This window comes from Myxine glutinosa, chromosome 4 (assembly GCF_964187855.1).
Source record: "Myxine glutinosa chromosome 4, kmMyxGlut1.1, whole genome shotgun sequence".
NCBI classification, from domain to species: domain Eukaryota; kingdom Metazoa; phylum Chordata; class Myxini; order Myxiniformes; family Myxinidae; genus Myxine; species Myxine glutinosa.
In genome coordinates, this window is record NC_136264.1 from 50,135,007 (window position 1) to 50,158,591 (window position 23,585).

The following is a 23,585-nucleotide window of genomic DNA, read 5'->3' on the forward strand; positions in this document are numbered from 1 at the left end:
TGCAGGATGTTAACTGGAATTAGTCGTGAAAATATATCCAAAATACACAAAAAATACACATCCACAAAATAAACAACAAACCCAAACAAACCCAAGGTCGACCCTCTTACACAGTAAATTACATCATTTCAGCATCGTATTGATTGCTGAAATATTCCAGGGTTTATACATACCTTAAAAGAGGTATGCGTGGTGTTGCCCCCTCCCACGTTTATTCCAGGGTTTATACACACCTTAAAAGAGGTATGCGTGGTGTTGCCCCCTCCCACTTTTAATTCCTCATTAAATTACTTATTAAATTACTTATTAAATTACTCATTAAATTACTCATTAAATTACTCATTAAATTATTCGTTAAATTACTCATTAAATTACTCATTAAATTACTCATTAAATTACTCATTAAATTATTCGTTAAATTACTCATTAAATTACTCATTAAATTATTCGTTAAATTACTCATTAAATTACTCATTAAATTACTCATTAAATTATTCGTTAAATTACTCATTAAATTACTCATTAAATTACTCAGTAAATTATTCGTTAAATTACTCATTAAATTACTCATTAAATTACTCATTAAATTATTCGTTAAATTACTCATTAAATTACTCATTAAATTACTCATTAAATTACTCAGTAAATTACTCATTAACTTAACTTACATAGTTTCAGCATTGTATTGATTGCTGAAATATTCCAGGGTTTATACACACCTTAAAAGAGGTATGCGTGGTGTTGCCCCCTCCCACTTTTAATTCCTCATTACATCGTTTCCATTTAAAAAACATCGCTTCTACTGCTCCAGCCGCAGCATTTGTCACTTTGTTTGCTCATCCGCATGACCAAACCGAAATAAAAGGAGCTCAACCATTACACAGCGCTTTTAATGGCGCATGCCATAGAAACTCAACGCAATTTCGACTCGGCCAGCAAACGAGCAAATTTTGCAGGATGTTAACTGGAATTAGTCGTGAAAATATATCCAAAATACACAAGAAATACACAAAAATACACTCCCACACAAATAAACAACATTTATTCCGTTCAACAGAACAAACATTTCCTCTATCATGACACGCATGTCTTCAAAATTATATGACCAAGAGAAAAAGTAAAATTAATTAAAACTGCGGGCAGTGATGATCCGGGGACCATACCGCTCCATCCTGATTGGACGAGTGCGTGCTAGAGTCGTTAACAACGACAGTCCAGATCCGATTGTTCAAAATTTCAACTCAATCGATCGAAAAATGAACGCAGGGATGCATTTTAAAGGTGCAGTGGCACTAACTGAGTTGCCACGAATATGGCCACAAAATTGCCAATATGGCCATCACAAAATATTTTCCTTAATCAATTGGCTCATAGCATAACCAATCTGCAAGTATTTCATCCGAAGATGTATCTCTCAGGAATTTTAATTAAATAAGTCATTTATAAATCAACGAGTTAATTTATTAAATGATTAATCAATAAATCAATATTTTCCTTGACAGCCACATCACTTGGTCAGTGTCATGTCCAAATATCAGCTTCCTTACTCAAAAGGTGCCTGAGTTAATGTAATGTAATTACTGTAATAAGATTACTGCAATTACTGTAATGATTACTGTAATTACTGTAATTACCGGAACTGTAATTACTGTAATTACCTCAGGTAATTACTGTAATGTAATTACTGTAATGTAATAAGAAATGTAATTAATTAAATAAGTACTTCATTAATCGTTAATAATGAAATAATTCCTGAATTCTCATTCGATTCACTTGACATTCGAATGTCCCCAAAACGTTGGAGCAAAACGTTGCAACAACGAAAGTGAAACGTTGTAGCGACGTTGTGGAAATGTTAGCAAAACCCAACATTTGAATGTTCCCATTCATTCCAACAACAAGTTCCAACAACAAGTTCCAACAAGTTCCAACAGCAAGTTCCAACAGCAAGTTGCAACAACAAGTTCCAACAAGTTCCAACAACAAGTTCCAACAACAAGTTCCAACAACAAGTTCCAACAACAAGTTCCAACAGCAAGTTCCAACAGCAAGTTCCAACAACAAGTTCCAACAGCAAGTTCCAACAACAAGTTCCAACAACAAGTTCCAACAACAAGTTCCAACAAGTTCCAACAGCAAGTTCCAACAGCAAGTTGCAACAACAAGTTCCAACAAGTTCCAACAACAAGTTCCAACAACAAGTTCCAACAACAAGTTCCAACAAGTTCCAACAGCAAGTTCCAACAACAAGTTCCAACAGCAAGTTCCAACAACAAGTTCCAACAGCAAGTTTCAACAACAAGTTCCAACAACAAGTTCCAACAACAAGTTCCAACAACAAGTTCCAACAGCAAGTTCCAACAACAAGTTCCAACAAGTTCCAACAGCAAGTTCCAACAGCAAGTTGCAACAACAAGTTCCAACAACAAGTTCCAACAACAAGTTCCAACAACAAGTTCCAACAGCAAGTTCCAACAACAAGTTCCAACAGCAAGTTTCAACAACAAGTTCCAACAACAATTTCCAACAAGTTCCAACAGCAAGTTCCAACAACAAGTTCCAACAAGTTCCAACAGCAAGTTCCAACAGCAAGTTGCAACAACAAGTTCCAACAGCAAGTTCCAACAACAAGTTCCAACAAGTTCCAACAGCAAGTTCCAACAGCAAGTTGCAACAACAAGTTCCAACAAGTTCCAACAACAAGTTCCAACAACAAGTTCCAACAACAAGTTCCAACAGCAAGTTCCAACAGCAAGTTCCAACAACAAGTTCCAACAGCAAGTTCCAACAACAAGTTCCAACAACAAGTTCCAACAACAAGTTCCAACAAGTTCCAACAGCAAGTTCCAACAGCAAGTTGCAACAACAAGTTCCAACAAGTTCCAACAACAAGTTCCAACAACAAGTTCCAACAACAAGTTCCAACAAGTTCCAACAGCAAGTTCCAACAACAAGTTCCAACAGCAAGTTCCAACAACAAGTTCCAACAGCAAGTTTCAACAACAAGTTCCAACAACAAGTTCCAACAACAAGTTCCAACAACAAGTTCCAACAGCAAGTTCCAACAACAAGTTCCAACAAGTTCCAACAGCAAGTTCCAACAGCAAGTTGCAACAACAAGTTCCAACAACAAGTTCCAACAACAAGTTCCAACAAGTTCCAACAGCAAGTTCCAACAGCAAGTTGCAACAACAAGTTCCAACAAGTTCCAACAACAAGTTCCAACAGCAAGTTCCAACAAGTTCCAACAGCAAGTTCCAACAAGTTCCAACAGCAAGTTCCAACAGCAAGTTCCAACAACAAGTTCCAACAGCAAGTTCCAACAACAAGTTCCAACAGCAAGTTTCAACAACAAGTTCCAACAACAATTTCCAACAACAAGTTCCAACAGCAAGTTCCAACAACAAGTTCCAACAAGTTCCAACAGCAAGTTCCAACAGCAAGTTGCAACAACAAGTTCCAACAGCAAGTTCCAACAACAAGTTCCAACAAGTTCCAACAGCAAGTTCCAACAGCAAGTTGCAACAACAAGTTCCAACAAGTTCCAACAACAAGTTCCAACAACAAGTTCCAACAAGTTCCAACAACAAGTTCCAACAGCAAGTTGCAACAACAAGTTCCAACAAGTTCCAACAACAAGTTCCAACAACAAGTTCCAACAGCAAGTTCCAACAAGTTCCAACAACAAGTTTCATTTGCTATAGCAGCCCTTGTATGGGCTAAATGTAAAAAAGTATTAATCCCGTGTAATCCATCGGGTTCTAAAGGTGTGTCTTTATCCTTCATCAAACTTCTCTTCTGCTTTTGTCGTTCCGCATGATCATATATCTGTGTATCATTTGCTGGTGTTGCGTTTTGTTCCCTCATTACCCCAAAATAATCCATACAACACAGAGTCCCCACTACCAGAGAACCCATTCCTAGGATAAATATCACCATTTTCAAGGAGTATCTGAAGTAGAAGTCTCTGGTTTCCCTTGATTGGTCGGCTTGTCTTGATACGGTGTTTCCCTTTGTCCCACCTGTATCCATCTGTAAAACATGTGTCTGACTATCATCTTTATCTCTGTTTGTCTCTATGTCTCTCTTTCTTTCTTTTTCTGTCTATCTCTCTCTGTCTGTCTCTCTTTCTCACTTTGTCTCACTCTGTCTATCTCTTTTTGTCTGTCTCTCTCTATGTGTCTGACTATCATTTTTATCTCTGTTTGTCTCTATGTCTCTCTTTCTTTCTTTTTTTCTGTCTATCTCTCTCTGTCTGTCTCTCTTTCTCACTTTGTCTCACTCAGTGTCTATCTCGTTTTGTCTGTCTCTCTCTATGTGTCTGACTCTGACTATCATCTTTATCTCTGTTTATCTCTATGTCTCTCTTTCTTTCTTTTTCTGTCTATCTCTCTCTGTCTGTCTCTCTTTCTCACTTTGTCTCACTCTGTCTATCTCTTTTTGTCTGTCTCTCTCTATGTGTCTGACTCTGACTATCATCTTTATCTCTGTTTGTCTCTATGTCTCTCTTTCTTTCTTTTTCTGTCTATCTCTCTCTGTCTGTCTCTCTTTCTCACTTTGTCTCACTCTGTCTATCTCTTTTTGTCTGTCTCTCTCTATGTGTCTGACTCTGACTATCATCTTTATCTCTGTTTGTCTCTATGTCTCTCTTTCTTTCTTTTTCTGTCTATCTCTCTCTGTCTGTCTCTCTTTCTCACTTTGTCTCACTCTGTCTATCTCTTTTTGTCTGTCTCTCTCTATGTGTCTGACTCTGACTATCATCTTTATCTCTGTTTGTCTCTATGTCTCTCTTTCTTTCTTTTTCTGTCTATCTCTCTCTGTCTGTCTCTCTTTCTCACTTTGTCTCACTCTGTCTATCTCTTTTTGTCTGTCTCTTTCTATGTGTCTGACTCTGACTATCATCTTTATCTCTGTTTGTCTCTATGTCTCTCTTTCTTTCTTTTTCTGTCTTTCTCTCTCTGTCTGTCTCTCTTTCTCACTTTGTCTCACTCTGTCTATCTCTTTTTGTCTGTCTCTCTCTATGTGTCTGACTATCATCTTTATCTCTGTTTGTCTCTATGTCTCTCTTTCTTTCTTTTTCTGTCTATCTCTCTCTGTCTGTCTCTCTTTCTCACTTTGTCTCACTCTGTCTATCTCTTTTTGTCTGTCTCTCTCTATGTGTCTGACTCTGACTATCATCTTTATCTCTGTTTGTCTCTATGTCTCTCTTTCTTTCTTTTTCTGTCTATCTCTCTCTGTCTGTCTCTCTTTCTCACTTTGTCTCACTCTGTCTATCTCTTTTTGTCTGTCTCTCTCTATGTGTCTGACTCTGACTATCATCTTTATCTCTGTTTGTCTCTATGTCTCTCTTTCTTTCTTTTTCTGTCTATCTCTCTCTGTCTGTCTCTCTTTCTCACTTTGTCTCACTCTGTCTATCTCTTTTTGTCTGTCTCTCTCTATGTGTCTGACTATCATCTTTATCTCTGTTTGTCTCTATGTCTCTCTTTCTTTCTTTTTCTGTCTATCTCTCTCTGTCTGTCTCTCTTTCTCACTTTGTCTCTTTGGTCCATTCGCAAAGCCAAAACGAACGACCACAGAACCCTCGCCATTAATATCTATTGTAAGCGTGCCAAATCAATAAGTATCAATTTTTCTATGAGCCTCGACCAGAGAGTGGTTGCTACTCACAAAACACCATTTCCTGTAATTATCTCTCACTAGGGCATGCCCATACTATATATATATCTAAAATTATATCCCCCGCCGAGCAAGTCGCTGGCTCCAAGTCGAGTGCTTTGAACAAAAAAAGAAGTACTCTTAACGGTGGTTTTTTATTCAATCGTGAAGCATGTCTCAAAGGCTTCTTGATGGACCTGGACAAAATTTGATGCAATTTTTTTCTCAATCGCCATCTTTCATCATAATTCTGGACCGGCATGAGGGGGGTTGTCTGTCATGAATTTATAGGCATGGCGGGAAAACTGAAAAAAATTATTTATTTAAAACGGGTGTACACGATTGTACACGTGTACGGACGGACCTTAGCGAACCGGCAAACAAGTCGCTTCATGCACATCAGTGGTGCGTTTCTTCGTGGCGCGTGTCAGAAGAATTACACAGCGCAGGAAAAATACGTATTTACAGAAATCGTTAAAAAAAACTCGGATAATCGCTAAAATCGTTGTGGCCGGTGTACCATATTGGAAATATATATATATATAAATATAATTCCGTTTCCCGGTTCCCTGTCGCTCGCCGAGCGCCGATCAAGTCAAGTGCTTCGAACAAGTGCAAAAAAAAAAAAAGTAGTACTTTATCCGTGTGCGGGTGTGTAAACGAGTGTACCGGCCTTACACGTCCTTGAAACAAGCGGTCGCAAGGTGCACACTTGCTCCGCCCGCTTCCAGGTCACAGTAAGGCCCTTTAATTAACCAGCGCAAAAATACGTATTTACAGAAATCATTTAGAAAAAAACGAATAAATTGCTACAGTCGTTTATCGAAATCCCATTTGTGATGGCTCACGCCACCTATATCGCGGCATCGGTGCACAAAGAAGCCCCAGATCACCTGCTCCCCCATGTATGTACCCATAACTTCCAAGTTCGTAAATCATATTGGGCAAGACAAGACACACTCACCTTTTAAAGAAGACTTGCTTGTACAATTGATCGCAGCGGTGCCTCCAAGATTGTCAGGGAATTTGTACTGGGGGACTCACAGGACTCCAAAGACCGGACACAGGTTACAAAGGTCTAGTTTATTAAACTGTATTCACTTCATCCAATTACCAAAATGATACCGCATAATATAATGGATCAGGTTAACTCTTTTCGCTGGTCCTTCTCTCCATCCGACACTCCCGTTCGGTCAGCGCTTCACGTAGCAAGTTCTCGTTCATTCCATCGTTCCGTCGGGCAGGGCTTCTGAGGACAAGTGTACTTTACTCAACGTTTGCTCTCGTTATATCGCCAAACTGGACTTAATCTCCTCTCCGCTAATGTCCCGAGGTCATGCATCGCACCGAGTCCTGGCATCAGCTCGCTCCCCTCCTGCTGTGTAAATGGAAATCACAGCAGGGGGGGGTGCTCTAGCCTGGGGCCTTGACCAGGTGTTTCAAGAGATTACATTGTTCATACACATAAAATGTATCTGCTTTGTTACCAGGTTAATTAATAAGTTACCAGGGCCAATCAATATGTTACACTGAGTTACACTTCCACACTTCTCTTGTCTATGGAGCCATCTTCCAGAGGCTGTTCTGCCTTGCTCTTCTCTCTCAGACTTAAAACAAACAGTACACTACCATCTTTTCTCATCCCCAATTCTGATTTTGATCCATGATCTTAATTACCCCCATAAACCTTTCCTAACGCACCATCTTACTTGCTAGTGTTAGTGTTTCCTCCCCTCCTTCCTCACATATTTTCCGGTTCGTTAATTCCCTTGATGTTCATCCACCTGTCTGTTCTACCTTGCTCTTCCATGAGCCTCGCTCCTGTAAACAGCTTAAAATATAGTAAAATGCTATGTGAATTAAAACTGCGAGCAGTGATTATCCGGGGACCAAGACACCCCACCCTAATTGGACAAGTGCGCGACAGAGTCAATGACAATGGCAGCCCAGATCCGATTGTTTAAAGTTTGAACTGAATCGATCCTAAAATGAAGGAGGACATTTTAAAGGTTTGCATGAAATTCAAGATGGCCACCAGGTCATATGACCTATGATGTCATATTTAGGATATGGATCCAATCAAGTGACATTCTATAAGTGGTCAAAGTTTCAACTCAATCAATCGAAAAATGAAGGCGGAGATGCATTTTAAAGGTTTTCATGAAATCCAATATGGCCACCAGGTTACATGATCTATGACGTCATATTTAGGATATGGATCCAATCAAGTGACATACTATAATTGGTCGAAGTTTCAAGTTCATCTGACTAACGGTTTGGCCTGTAAGGCAATACAAAATTCATGGACTCGCAAATTAATTTTAAAAAATGGTGAGTCAGCACTTTTAAAATTGTCACACCGTAGGCTAATTAGCAAAAATAAATAAAAGAAAGCGGAGATAAGAGCATTCTCCGCCTTGAGGTGGACGATATGTATGCCAAGTTTCAACTCAACAGGTTGAAAAATGAAGGAAATCATTTTCAAGATTTTCAAAAATTCAAATATGGCCACCAGGTCATGTGACCTATGATGTCATACTTAGGATATGCATCAAGTCAAGATGTATACCATAAGTGGTCAAAGTTTCAAGTTCCTACGACAAGCGGTTTGACCTATAGGTCACCAACAAATTTCATGGAATTCAGAACAATAATAATAATAATCTTAGCAATTTCAAAAGGGTACCAATGGTCACCTAATAATGAGACAAGAACGGAACTCAGTGGAGCGCATACCTCCGCCAGGCTGAACAGTTTACGTTTTGTATCCCACTGATAGGCCGGATTTGGATTCGGACAACAAACAACAACAGGCATTTTAAGGCCATTTTCCCTGCAAGAGCTGGGGTTAGCCTTGCGGTCCCCATGACAATCTTCTCCATTTTGCCCAGATCTGGATTCGGACCTGAATCAAAATCTAAATGGGTTTGTTGTTGTCACTTAACCAACTCATCCACCAAGTTTTGGCTCAACTAGTCCACAACGTTTTGATATATCGTGCTAATATTTTGATATTGTGGCGGACACGAAAGCCCACTGGCGTGGTGACATCATTCCGCGCACCGAGTGGGCGGCGGCCACGCCCGAGGGGTAGGCGTGGCCTCAGGATATACACTGGGCGCGCAGCCCGGAGCGCGCCAGTGCTACAGTGACCTCTTGTCAATAAAGACACTTTTGTTTAACCGTGTTGTCCGCTTCCTCCTTGGTAGCAAGTCGAGCGTGTAGCACCGTGCCTCATTGGTGACTCCGACGTTTTGGTCAGCCGTCGCTGACCACCCGAAACCGACACAGCCATGGCAACCAACGCTGTAGCGATAAAGCTCCCTGAGTTCTGGGAAGCTCAGGCGGAGATCTGGTTCCTGCAGGCCGAAGCCCAGTTCAGGCTTCGACGCATCACGGCGGACGAGACACGCTACTACCACGTGGTCGCCTCCCTCGGGGCCGGCGCGGCTGCCCGCGTCGTGTCGGTCCTGAGGAACCCACCGGCCCACGACAGGTACGAGGCAATCAAGCGTCTCCTCCTCGCCACGTTCGGCCTCACGGTGGACGCACGGGCCTATCGCCTCTTGGACCTCCCTGAGCTCGGTGACACGCGACCGTCGGTCCGAATGGACCATATGCTGTCGCTCATGGGCGACGAAACCCCGAACGCTCTATTCCGGGCGTTATTTCGACGCCAGCTGCCGTGCGTTCGCGGCCGAGGCCGACAAGTTCTACGTGGCTTTGGACACGCAGGCGAGTTTCGGTGCGGCCGTAGCGGCTCCCGAGCCCGAACCTCCTGCGGGTGCCCACCCCTGCTCCGAGGGGCGCCTCGTGGCGGCCGCCATGCCCCGCCCACCACCACCGCGGAAACCGCGGCCTCCGGCTTCACCGCAAACCTGGTGCCATTTCCACGCTAGGTTCGGCCACGAGGCTCGGCAATGTCGCCCGCCGTGCTCATTCGGCAGGTCGGGAAACGCTCGGGCCGGCCCTCGGTAGTGGCACTGAGCGCCGGCCGATTAAACAGCCTCCTATACATAACGGACACCTTATCCGGGCGCCGTTACCTGTGCGACACGGGAGCGCAGGTGAGTGTCGTTCCCGCCGGTACGTCCGACAAGCAGTCCGCGGGCCGGGGCCCCGCGCTGCTTGCTGCCAACGGTACGCCCATTCGCACGTACGGAAAACGCTGCCTGTCTCTGCGGTTCGGAGGGCAGGTTTTCCGATGGTCGTTCTCAACTGCCGACGTGCCTATGGCACTGCTCGGCGCGGACTTCCTCTGTGCCAATGGCCTGATGGTTGACGTCAAGCACAGAAGGCTTGTCCAGGCTGAGACGTTCAGCTCGCTCGCTTGCGCGTTGCCCGCCTCGTTGAGCAGCTCACGGAGCGGCTCATCGAGCGGCTCGCCGAGCGGCTTGCTGAACGGTTCGGTTCCGGCCAGGTTCATCTGCACGCTTCCGGCAGCGGACGAATTCACCCGCCTCCTCAAGAGACGAACAGGGTTGGCGGCATGAACCCGGAAGTCGGAACTCATTGTCGTCAAATAAATGTAGCATGTATGTTTCACTCTCTGTCACATGCCGTTGGTCCCATGTCAATCGGATGAAGTTGAAAAATTAACATTACGAAGTTTCTCTGGGACGTACTGATTCCCAATAATGAAGTTGAAACATTAACGTTCCGAAATACGCTAATTACGCTAACAGAAGCGCTGGCGCTGCGAAGCGCTGGAGGGAGCGCTGCGCTCCCTCCCTTCGATTCCCTCCCTTTTCTGCTAGCGCTTCTGCGCTAATTTTAAAACCCGAAGTTTTTTAAAATTTAAGGTGTGCTGTAGTTGCTCTGAGACGTACTGATTCCGAATATGCCTTTGGTTTTTCTCTGCGATGAGTAGTTCTCGAGTTATAAGAGGACAAACAAACAAACTTTACTGCTTTATATATATAGATAACTATATATATATATATATATATAACTATATATATATATATATATATATAACTATATATATATATATATATATATAACTATATATATATATATATATATATAACTATATATATATATATATATATATATAACTATATATATATATATATATATATATATATAACTATATATATATATATATATATATATATATATATATATATATATATATATATATATATATATGTATATATATATGTATATATATATGTATATATATATGTATATATATATATATAAAACACTATATATATATTAGGGTGGTCCTTATTCCTCAACATTCGGATTTTCTAAGCTCCAACCCCCAGGATTCATTGGAATAGTCGAGAAAACTCTCCTGGTGAACTTTTTTTCCAATCGGATAACATTTACCCCTCCCTCATCGATCTTGAAGTTTCACACTGAGGAATAAAAACAACAATCCTTGAAAAAAAAATTTTGTGCCATTTATTCCCAAGATGTTAGCTTATAACTCGATTATATACAGTCAAGTGAAAAAGTAAGTACACCCCATGTAAAGTTTTGACTTTTTCAACATATTTCAACATACAGCTATTTGATCTTCATTTCAAAAATATTGATAGATAAAGGTGATATAATATAACAAATATCATGAAACATTTACATTTTGTAAATGTAAATTTACATTGTTTTGTAATGGAATTTTTTGTAATCCCTGGTGTTGGGCTAGTGGCTAGGGTGCCGGCTTAGGATCCTAGGATCCTGGGTTCGAATCCCGGTCGATTGCTGAATTAACGCCAGGGGGGTTGACTCAGCCTGTCATCCTTCCGAGGTCGGCTAATTGAGTACCAGTTCACTGGTAATTCCCTGTTTGTCGTTAAAGGCGGCAAAAAGGGTTGGCGTCAGGAAGGGCATCCGGCCGTAAAACATTGCTTCAAAAAGGGGACCGAAAAACAACAACAACCACGGTTCCCGAAAAAGGCCAACCCCCGCTTTGCGGGGGAAAATGGCCTCTAAAGGTGGTTTTTTATTTACATTTTGTAGTCCATTGTATAATTTAAATAAACATAAATGCAAATTTTGCATGTGGAAAAAGTAAGTACACCCCTACATTTATCACTACTTGAAATACCTAAAATTAGAATCAGGTGCACCAGCTCAGGTGCAAATGATTAGAACATCGTTAGAGAGGATCTTGGAGGAACCTGTCTTATTTAAACCTCAGACATTTAGTTTGGTTTGCTCTTTGTTGTTGAAGTGTGTGGTGTCACCATGCCCAGATCAAAAGAGCTCTCTGAGGCCTTCAGAAAGAAGGTTATAGATGCCTACGAGTCTGGGAAGGGATTTAAAAAGATCTCCAAACAATTTGAAATCAATCATCCGACTGTCCGGAAGATCATCTGCAAGTGGAGAAGATTCCAAACAACTGCCAACTTGTTCAGGCCCGGCCGCCCCAGCAAGTTCAGCACGAGAGCAGACCGCAAGATGCTGAAAGAGGTCTCTAAGAACTCCGGAATGTCCTAACTGGACCTACAGGTAGCTCTTGCCACTGTTGATGTCAAAATGCACGAGTCTACCATTAGAAAGAGGCTGCACAAATTTGATCTACATGGGAGGTGTGCCAGGAGGAAACCTTTGCTGTCCAGAAAGAACATCAGGGCAAGACTAAAGTTTGCCAATGAACACCTCGGCAAAGACCAACACTTCTGGAACAATGTGCTCTGGACAGATGAGTCAAAGGTAGAGCTATTTGGCCACAGTACCAGAAGACATGTTTGGCGAAAACCAAAGACAGCATTTGACCACAAGAACCTGATACCAACTGTAAAGCATGGTGGTGGAAATATTATGGCTTGGGGCAGCTTTGCTGCATCAGGGCCTGGGCAGCTAACCATCATATAATCCACTATGAATTCTTTATTGTACCAGAGGGTGCTTGAGGATAATGTGAGGCCATCTGTCGGAAAGTTGAAGCTCAACCGAAGGTGGACCTTGCAACATGACAATGACCCTAAACATACCAGTAAATCCACCAAGGAATGGCTGAAAAGAAAGAAATGGAGGGTTCTGGAATGGCCAAGTCAAAGCCCGGATCTAAATCCCATCAAGATGTTGTGGGGGGATTTGAAACGAGCTGTGCATGCAAGAAACCCCTCAAACATCGCACAGCTGAAATAATTCTGCATGGAGGAGTGGGCAAAAATTTCTCCCAGTCGATGTCAGAGACTGGTAGACAGTTATAAGAAACGCCTACTTGAGGTTGTTTCTGCCAAAGGGGGCAATACCACCTATTAGAGCCAAGGGTGTACTTACTTTTTCCACATGCAAAATTTGCATTTATGTTTATTTCAATTATACAATGGACTACAAAATGTAAATGTTTCATGATATTTGTTATGTTATATCACCTTTATCTATCAATATTGTTGAAATGAAGATCAAATAGCTGTATGTTGAAATATGTTGAAAAAGTCAAAACTTTACATGGGGTGTACTTACTTTTTCACGTGACTGTATATATTTTTTGGTTTCGTCTATTTACTTTGATGACAAGAAATGAGAGATATTTAATTTGACATTGAATTTTGAAGGTCAATGTGGAACGTCCATTGTGTACAGGCAGCGTCGTCGAGAAAGGCAGAGGGAGAAAAAGCGATGCAGGGAAGACGGAGGCTCTGATGAGCATGCATTCAGACATGTTAAACGGCTGCGGCACTTCGCAGATTCCAGTGCATGTGCTGGATCTGTACGAATCGCAATCGACTGTGGCTTTGAAGATTTAATGCCAGACAAGGTGCACTAAAATCAAGTGTAATTGATTTATTGTTACCTCTGCCACCAAAGGTGGATGGAGGTTATGTTTTCACCCCTGTCTGTCTGTCTGTTTGTTTGTGAACAAGATGTCTCAAAAGGTTGTAGACGGATTTGGACGAAACTTGGTGGAGAGGTTGGGGTGTGTGACAAGACGGAATCGATTCGATTTTGGTTCAGGTCTGAATCCAGATTCGGCCTATCAGTGGAATAGAAACCATAAACCGTTCATCTTGGTGGAGGTATGCACTCTACCGAGTGCTGTTCTAGTTCAAAAATGTGTTTGACATCAATTCATGTCTGATGTCTGATAAGGGACGCTTTGTGTTTTGTACGGATTTACATATCTGCCTATGATTGGACCACATGTATTTATTGCAGACATTGTTTGATCTCTAACCTTTGTGTTGTCATCAACACTTTTAATGTCGCTTAGCATTTGATTGGATCCTTTCTCAGACAACTTTGGCCTTGCTGATCACTGTACGTATCTTTGTAATGCAAACATCTTATTCCTACCAGCTAATTGCTAAATATATTATTATCTGCTTTTCCAATTCCACATGGGCTGTACTATTACAACTGACTACATAGCTATAGGGATTACAAATGCATTAATTGATGAGCACGGAGCCACGCCCGAGTAGACAATGTTTCATCACTCATCATGTCATCAAAACAAATGTAGCTTCACTATTTGAGGGTATTTTCTTCTGTTTCTGCAGTTCTTTTTAGATACTGGAGTTGTGTGGAGAATGATCTTGTCGTTGCAAACACATGGTTCAAACAACCCAAGCACAGACTGTACACATGGACTTTTCCTAATGGGAAACATAGAAATCAGATTGACTACATTATAATGAATAGAAGATGGAGACTGGAGAGGTGCCATACAATTTGCCAATACTCTGCCAGGCACAGACTGTGGGATAGATCATGAACTGAACTCCTTGTGGCAAAACAGTCAAATTGAGAAAGGTGAAAATTTTTTTTTTTAAACTCTGATCAGGTACGACTTTGAAAGCGTATCTAAACAATGTACAATAAAGGTTTTTAAAACGGTTCTGCAGAGCTTGACTTAGTTGACAGAATGCCAGACTCATGATGGCATGGGGTTGAAGACATTGTAAAAGAGGAGGCCAAAAACGACATCCAAATGCAAGCAGAAAGAAGGCAAAATGACTGTCCCAAGAGACAATAAATATTGTGGACAGAAGAAGAGAGATGAAAACCAAAGGCACATCAAGAGAGGACATTTTGCAGCTAAATTCTGACTACGAATGACAAGCAGGGAAAGACAAACATAAATATTTCAGAGGCGTGCATAGAGATCGGAAGTGACAACAAAGCAGGAAAAAAAAGAAGAGATCTTTTTTTAAAAGATCAAAGATCACAGGAACGTGTAGGTCAAGGATTGGGGTCCTAAGGAAGAGAACAGGGAACGATCTGATATATGAAACACAGGTGAAAGAAAGATGGAAGGACGAACGGAATCTCGAAAGCAATGAGATAGCAGCAATATGATGGCAACCTTCAAAGAAAGAGAATATGAGCAAGAACCAATAATGATAGAATGTGAGGTATGTAGAGCCCTGAAAGAGCTGGCAAATACAAAATTCAAAACTCTCAAACCTGTCTCCCTCCTCCAAATCCTGGTGGCATCTGGTCAAATCTGTTTCTGCTGTTTGTTACCCCTCCATCCCCTCCTTTACCTCAAATGGCTACACAGCTGACACCGCATGTAACAAAGCCGAATGCTTCAACTCTTTTGTTTGCCTCAAAATATTGTGTCCTGAACCCATCTCTCTCTGTACCCACCTTTCCCAGTTGAACCTGCTGCTCCTGGACTCTGTGTCCTCTCCTGACAAGGTGGAGAAGTTTCTGTCAAACCTCGACTCTGATTCTGCAACTGGACCAGACGGCATCAGGCCACGGGTCCTAAAATCCTGTTCTACCACTCTATCTCACCCTCTCTCTGTTCTCTTCACCCTCTCTTTTGCTCAAAGTCATCTGCCATCTGCTTGGAAATCAGCCAACATTACCGCTTTACACAAAAAAGGTGCAAAAACAGATCCTTACAACTACAGACCAATCAGCCGGCCCCCAATCATCAGCAAGGTTATGGAATCCATCATCGCTTCTGACATCAAATCTTTCCTCTTCTCCAATGGCTTGATCTCGGATCATCAATTTGGATTCAGACCAGGTCATTCTACTCTGGACATGCTGCTTCTGCTGTCTCAACAATGGATGGAGGTCCTCGATGCCAAACAGGAAATTAGAGCTGTATCCCTTGACATATCACGTGCCTTCGATACGGTCTGGAACCTCGCTCTGCTCACCAAACTCTCCTCCTATGGTATCCATAGAAATCTCCACGCATGGTTTGCGGACTTCCTCTCTGGTCGCAGTCAACGTGTGGCCCTGAATGGATTTCTCTCATCACCCCTTCCTGTTCAGGCTGGAGTTTCCCAAGGCAGTGTTCTGGGCCCTGTGCTTTTTCTGGTATTCATCAATGATCTCTCGGACTCTCTGGAAAATCCTCTCTATCTCTTTGCTGATGATTCCACTCTCTGCCGCTCCATTCCTCATCCCTCAGATCGGCAGTCTGCAGCCTCCTCACTCTCTGCAGACCTGGATAAAATCACACTGGTCAAACAAGTGGAACATGTCTTTCAATCCTGACAAATCCCACTCGCTCACTATGTCTCTCCGAAAAGACCGACTGGACAACCCTCCCATCTACTTTCTCAACAATCCTCTCCAAGAAGTTCTGTCACTCAAGCTTTTGGGTCTCACTATCTGCCATGATCTTTCCTGGGAAAAACACATTTCCAAGCTGGCCTCAAAAGCCAGTCGCCGACTGAGCATCCTCCGCCGTGCGAAGTCCTTCCTTGGCACACCTGAGCTCCTCATCACTTACAAGGCTTTCATCTGCAGCTCAATGGAATACTGCTCTCCCCTCTGGGCTGGTGCTCCTGCCTCACACCTAGCTCAGCTTCATGCTCTTGAAACCAAAGCTTTCAGGATCATTGGAATCTCCTGCGATGAAGCTAACTCTGAGGGCTTTTCACTCACTCACCACAGGCAGTTTGGTGGTCTTTCTGTCTTCTACTGACCCCTCTTCGGCTTTGCTCCCCCAGCTCTGTCTGTGCTCTGTCCCTCACATATTCCTATAGGTCGCACAAGATCTGCCAGCAACCCTCTTATGGTGAAACTGCCGAAATCTAGGCTCTCTGCTCACCTTCACTCTTTCATTCCCCTTTTCTCCTGCCTCTGGAACAAACTCCCCCACTCCCTTCAATCCCACTCCTCCCTCCAGGTCTTTAAAACAGCTGTTCACCACCATCTCTTATCTTTCCCCATCCATAACCTTGATCTTTTCTACCCCCGTTGATTCACCCCAGATCCACTTTTTTGAAATACCGACTTCTTTCCTGGAAGTCCTAGCAGTGCCCATGTGTTTTATACCTCTCCCACCCTCACCCCACTTTCCATGAGTGGATGGACCCTCCTCATTCCAAGCCCTCTCCCTCCCACAGATCTCCTGATGTCCCTGTTCTCTACTGTTGTACTTGTGTGCTTCTCTCTCTCTCTCCCCCCATTTGTCTCCCGCTCCCTTTATTATATGTTTTACGTGTCCGTTTGTTTTTTTGTGATTAATGTTAGCTCTTACACGACTCTCGATCTTGTATACAAAAAAAATAATAATAAATAGAAAAGCACCAGAACACGAAATAATCTACAGCAAGAACAGGGTATGGAGAGACAGAATGGTTTGGAATTGGAAAATGGGTCAGACAGGGATGTATTCTCTCTCGTTACTTGTTCGATCTGTATAGTGAGTACATCATGAGGAAATCAAACTTTGATGACGTAAAAACTGGAGTCAGGATTGGAGGAAGATTTATCAACAACCTAAGGTATGCTGATGATAACACTGTTGGCAGAAATTAAAGAGGATTTGATGAAACTGCTGCAGAAAGTGCAGAAGGAAAGTGAAAAATCTGGTTTTTGTCCCCCGTCGCACCGCGGAGCGAAAGGGGGACTATGGTTTATTTAAACCTAAAAAGATAAAAATCTTGTCAACTGGGAAGATCGCTGTGTGCAGATTGGGAGACCATCACGTGAAAATAGTGGAAGTTTCATCTTCCTGTGTACTAAGATTGAAGTGAATGGAGAATGTAGAGGAGAAATAAATTGACTGTTCGTGTTTAGGAAAAGAGCAATGTCAGGATGGACAACGATCTGGAAAGACAAAGATGTGACAAAACAAAACAAGAGGAGGCTGATGAATGATAAGGTATGTCCAGTTGGAATGTATGGATGTGAGTCATGGACAATGAAGATTGACATTTTTGAAATGTGGTGTTGAAGATGAATGTTAGAAATTCCATTGACTGCAGGAAGAACAAGAAATGAGACTACCATGTAGATTCGAAGCACTGATGCTAAAACAGGAACTGTCATACCTTGGACACATCATGCATGCAGAAAGCAAAAGTCTGAAGAAGTCATCCGTGCTGGGTATGGTTTATGGAAGAAGAGGAAGAGGCAGATCTTGTACGTGCTGGATGGATGGAGTAAAGGATGCAAGCAACCAAGCTGTCTCTGCCATAGTTTTGGGAAACATTGCAGGATAGGGATGTTTGGAGAAATCTGATCACGAATGTCGCAATAAGTCGGCCATGACTTGATTGAAGTAGAAAAGTCAATAAAATGAAATTGTCGGTGTTAACAAAGTAAGAAGTTGTTAAAATTAGTTTACTTACTACAAGGCAATGTATAACCATACATTAACATCATTTTATTGCAAAGTAGTGAAGATGGGTCTATTATGGTGCGAGGCACAGAATGTAGCTCAGGATATAGATAAATGGTGAAACTTTGAAGTAGCCTTATGTCCCATTAGGATGAAGAGGATAAGTAACTAAAGTAGGGAAGATAAGTCACCCTGTTGCATATGCACATCCGAAGAAGACTCCATGAAGAAGCATTATTTAACCAATGATGTCACTTACCTCATATAAATTAATGTCACACGTGTATGAGTACATTATCATTGTAATGGAGGCAAAGGCTACCTACCCATTGTTTGCCTTCCTGTCTTTCTCCCAGGACATCCATAAGCTGCACAAGCAGATACAGCGGTGCTACGCAGAGAACAGGCGAGCAACTGTGCCAGCACAGGTGCTGCTTTGAAGGATTTTCTTTTCCTTCTTTTTCTTTTTTTCCTTCTTTCTTTTTTTCTTTCTTCTTTTTCGTCATTTGACTCTCAGCTCTTTGAATTTTATCCGTTTTGCATTTTCTTTTGTATTATGAGCAAAATTACTGATTTAATTTCCTTTAAATGCTTTCTTTTATTGAAGAATGTTGCTGGCTCCACCATAGGTTGATTAGAGGGTTACTTTGTTTGTTTGCTTGTTTGTTTTCTCCCACCTTTCAGTTTGATGGAGGTTCATTGTACTTCTATCACTTGCATGACAAGGACATAAGGAGACTTCATTGTACTTTCACATCTTTGTGTATATAATGAAATCCAGTCGGACCCCGACATTTGCGAGGGGTGCATTCCTGGAAAATGCCGCAAATGTCGAATCCGCAAATGTGGGGGCATTGTTTGAATAGGGAAGAGGGGGGGGGGGGGCGGGGGGGGATTTATTACTTGCAAAATCTAAGATTTTTCAAGTATATTAGTCGGTTGCGTTTGTTATTCTGTCTGTTTGTTTGTCTGTCTGTCTGTCTGTTTGTTTATCACTCACCTACAGGTCACAATTCTAAACCGATTGTCATGAAATTTCAAGTTGTAGAGGTCGTCACAATTGAAAAGCCTATTGATTTTAAGGTCATAGGTCATCTGGAGGTCAGATTTCTAAAATCGTCATTTTTCATCCGATTGACTTGAAAATTGAACAGCATTTGTGTATTGTCACTAAATTGGGAAACCAACTATTTTTGAGGTCAAAAGTCGACTCAAGGTCAAACTTCCAAAATGATCAATTTTTATCTGAAAGATCATCAATTTTCATCCTATTAACTTGAAAGTTAAACAGAAATTGCATAATGTATCGCTGATTTGAGAAACCAACTATTAAGGGCAAAAGGTCAAAGGTCAAATCAACACAATCCAACACGAATACCACTGGTAACATGTAACCCAGTGCTACCTGCCACATGGTCGGGTTGTCGGTGCCTAAACCGACACCCCTCACTGGCTTTGCTAGTGGGGAGCGTGCCTGACGCCCTGTCAAGACTAAAGACAACACCTGACAAAGGGTGAATGAGCTCCCAAAGGGAGCCTACGGCCATCCAGTAAGGAGATGGTGTCTCAAAAAAAAAAAACACCCATCCAGATTGGACCAGTTCTCATACCAAAGACTTTAAAAATGGTACGTACTGCTTCCTTGCTTGACATTCAGCATTTAATTTTAAAGGAAGACTCCAGACCCAAAGTTGTTTTTTAATTATTTAAATCTTTAGAATTAGGTAATGTTTAATTTTTAAAAAGAAAAAAAAATTTGACGCTAAATTAGTCGTAAAATGCGTTTTTAAAAAGGCACGATTTTAAAAAAAAAGCTAGTTCTGGAATCCTTGTGACGTCACTGTGATGTCACACGAGGTATAGATCTCAGCTGATCGCAGTACACACAGTGCATAAACATGGCAGACATGGCAGAAGAAGAAGTTTCTGACTCCGAATCGCTCGATATTTCCTCCGATCTGTCGGACTTTTCAGCCGATGAATACGTATCAGATGCTGAGGAAAGTATTGGAGAAGAATTTGATATAGAACAGAGAGAATTTGGTGTTCAACCATATCAGTTTGAGCCGGAATACGCCAACGAAGATCCAGAGGCCAATATGGAGGTCGAAGTGGAAAACGACGAAGATGATGCTGAACGGCTCGCAGATTTAGATTACTGGTACGTGTTGGGCTAGTGTTACGGATTCGTCACTTCCGTTGTGGTGGTTTGCATCCACTGTAAATATTTCTGATTCCATGTATTATTATGGTTGTCATTTAAAGGGAATAGATATTTCTATTTTCAAAAGTTAAAAGTTAATGTTAAAAGAAACAGGAAACCGGATCGGGAACTGGACGAGGGAGAGGAAGAAGAGGAAAAAGGGGCGGAGGGAGTGAAGTCGGACAAGAAGCGAGTCGCTTCTTCATCCTGAGTGAACGTTGTCGAACGAAAGTCGCTAGTGAACTTTCGGGTTTCCTGGGGTAGGAATTCCTACGACAGAGTTGTTATCGCTGTGACTGATCAACCTGCATGTCAGGATTGGCGTTGGATTCCGAGGAATCATCGTCGTGTCATTACGTCTCAAGTACGAGCCGTCGGCCATTTTGACTCGCGCGCTTTGCTCATCGCGAAAGGTCGTTGCTTCGTGTCAGCCGTTTTCACCATTCGGACGTCTATCTGGGATGTGTGTGTGCAACGTGGATTTTGAAGGCAAACCTGAGGTTCGCCGATTTGGAGCTGTAAAACATCCATACCAGAGGGTGTGATTTCCCATTCGCCTTGAGTGCGCTTTTACGCAGCTTTGTGGCGCGTGACCCTTTGCGCTGCTTTGGCCGCGTACGCCTTTGTGCTGCTTTGGCCGCGTACGCCTTTGTGCAGTTTGGCGGCGTGACTGGGCCTGTCATCTGAACTGGATTCTGGTTTCGATTCGACATCGCTCTGACGATCGCTGGAGGGGATCAACTTGAGCTCGAAGACGGGAATATAGTGACATTGGGGAATGTTATTTTTTCACTCACTCGGAGCACAGTGAGTTACCTGATATTAGCTGATGGTACCATCATAAGATATATGTTGATTGTACTTTTGATTGCTATCATTGTTGTACTATTATTCTTGTGTGATTTTTAATACAATATTTGTTTGTTAGTAACAATTGGTGTGGTTTCACCATTGATTTTTGACACAGAATAACACTTGTTCTGCCGTGACTCCTCTCGGGGCTCGGAGGTACACCGTGACCAGGGGGTTGGGGAGGAGCACGTAACAGTTAGCCTACTTGTTGATAGTTTTGGTTAAATATGCGAGGAATATTTATATCAAGCGAGTGTTATTGCAGTAGTGACTTTGTTTGATCGATAAAACGGTAAAAACCCGATCGCCTTGTGCCTGTATCATGGCGTAGCCACAGATACGCAGGCTGCAGCTACTGAGTGTAGTGTACAAATGCACTCGTCACTGTACGTCGGCGTTTCATAGAATTTTGGCCAATTTATTTATATTTATGGCAGGCATGTTCCACCAGACCCCGAAATAAGTCGATACATAAACAATTATGCTCGCAACATCCTTCGGGCAACATCCTTCGGGAATTCATGCAGTGTTCGCACAAAACGCTCCGAGACTTTGCTGCACCCGTACAAAACACAACTATAAACCATTTAGAATCCGATATGCAGGACAATATAACTAGAATAGAAACACTCCACACTATTGTATTGTATTGTAAATCATTTGTAAAGTATTTCCGGCTTCCCCATCACCTCGTGTGACGTCATACTGTGCATGGGCACGTGGTCTAAGATTTGCAGAAGCGTTTTCGTCGATGGTGTATTATTGGCACATTTAATGTCGGATTACAAGGAAACGACTTCGCGGGTTGATTTTTTTTTTTTTAGATGATGTTGTTATGTACTGATCAAAGATTATGTAGAAGCATTTAACTAAAAAAAAAAATTGGGGTCTGGAGTCTTCCTTTAAAAAGAAAGAACACGGCCAATCCCCACCGGTTGGCATTCATGAGGTGGAGGAAATTTCTCTTGATGAAATGACCCGCTCTACCCACTGAATGCGGTGAGAAAAGCAGCGCCATTGTTATGACGTTGCTGGCACCCACAGTATCCCGAGAGGTGACGGCAGTGACGGTACTTCCCCAAAGCTCAGTGGTTGTGCTCAGCGTTTGTCTTGTCAGTATGTCTGTCTGAATGTCTGTGGTGTTTGTGTGTGAGTGTGCTTCAGTTCCATTACGAGCCTTAGACCATGTATAAAAAACAAAACGAAAAGAACCACAGTAATTAGGATTTGAACCTGGGATCCCAGCATCCTTAACTAGATTATGGAAGTGGGAAACACTACACAAACTAACTCTTACAATTATTACATGTTGACTCATCTCTGTGTCTCATCAGCTGCTACTGACGAGCCATGGAGCCAGGCTGAAAGCGAGCATGGACACACGGGATCATGGCTACCTTAACTGGAAGGTGAGTACCACAATCAGCTCGGAGATTACCGTATCTCTTTCTTTCACTCTTTTTCAATCCTTTCCTTCCCTGTCTTGCATTTCATTATTTTTCTCTCTCCATCTCTCTCTTCTTTATCTCTCTCTTCTTTATAATCCCCCCTAACCCCCCCCACCCCTGCATAGGTTCTTATTTTTTCCAGCCACCCTCCCCATCCTGCCGCCACACACCACACGCACACACACACCTATGTCTTTACATTTAACTGCAAATATTTACATATAGTTTTCCTACATCTTATTTTTGCTTGTTTTCCAGGTACCTTCCATGCCCATTCTAGAAGGGGGATCAATCCCCTACTTGAAAATCTTTAATAGTTTGGATAATATGGAATGAGAAAGCATAAATTAAACGTATTCTTAGCTAACACGATACTTATTCCCATCTCTTAAAGGTGTAACTTATTGCAGTAATTTAAAGTTACAATTCCCCTCCCTACCCCCTCCGACATGAAACTGATATTAACGGTGAATTGTTTTGGGGTGCAGGAGGAGTCGCCAAATAATTTGCATTCCAGTGACACGTCGGTGTGTGTGAGAAAATGAACACCTCATTCAAATTTGCATGTTTTCAGGAGTTTCCTCATCTTGGGTTTGTTAATATCGTCTTTTAATCCTGTGTTATTTTCTGAATCCATTTTACTTGCTGTTTACTTGTGTCAGGGCATCCAGTTGTGGTCAGGACCTGTGCAGGAAGTACTACCGCGTCAAGAGTTGGTGTATCTCACGTCTGACTCACCTCACATACTGTCAGAATTGCAACCTTCACACTGCTACGTCATCGGAGGCTTGGTCGATCACAATCACCATAAGGTATGCAGAAGAATGAAAATGTTTAACGTGTCTGCCATCCAGTAGTCATAGAGAAAATGTAGGACAAATGACGGATCTTCACGGACAAGTTTGAACCACCACCACAATGTTCTTGT

At 42.2% G+C, this 23,585-nt stretch overlaps 1 protein-coding gene across 3 annotated transcripts in view; it reads left to right on the forward strand.

Annotated features, from left to right (window-relative positions):
• The window catches only part of ADH5 (alcohol dehydrogenase 5 (class III), chi polypeptide), a 100,578-nt gene that overhangs the window by 27,769 nt on the left and 49,224 nt on the right, over nucleotides 1–23,585 (forward strand). For all 3 annotated transcript variants that reach the window (XM_068101078.2, XM_078775668.1, XM_078775667.1), the window contains 4 exons: nucleotides 13,201–13,375; nucleotides 18,511–18,582; nucleotides 22,544–22,618; nucleotides 23,320–23,469. In XM_068101078.2, the coding sequence (XP_067957179.2) occupies nucleotides 13,201–13,375; nucleotides 18,511–18,582; nucleotides 22,544–22,618; nucleotides 23,320–23,469 (472 nt within the window). The remainder of the gene's footprint in view (nucleotides 1–13,200; nucleotides 13,376–18,510; nucleotides 18,583–22,543; nucleotides 22,619–23,319; nucleotides 23,470–23,585) is intronic.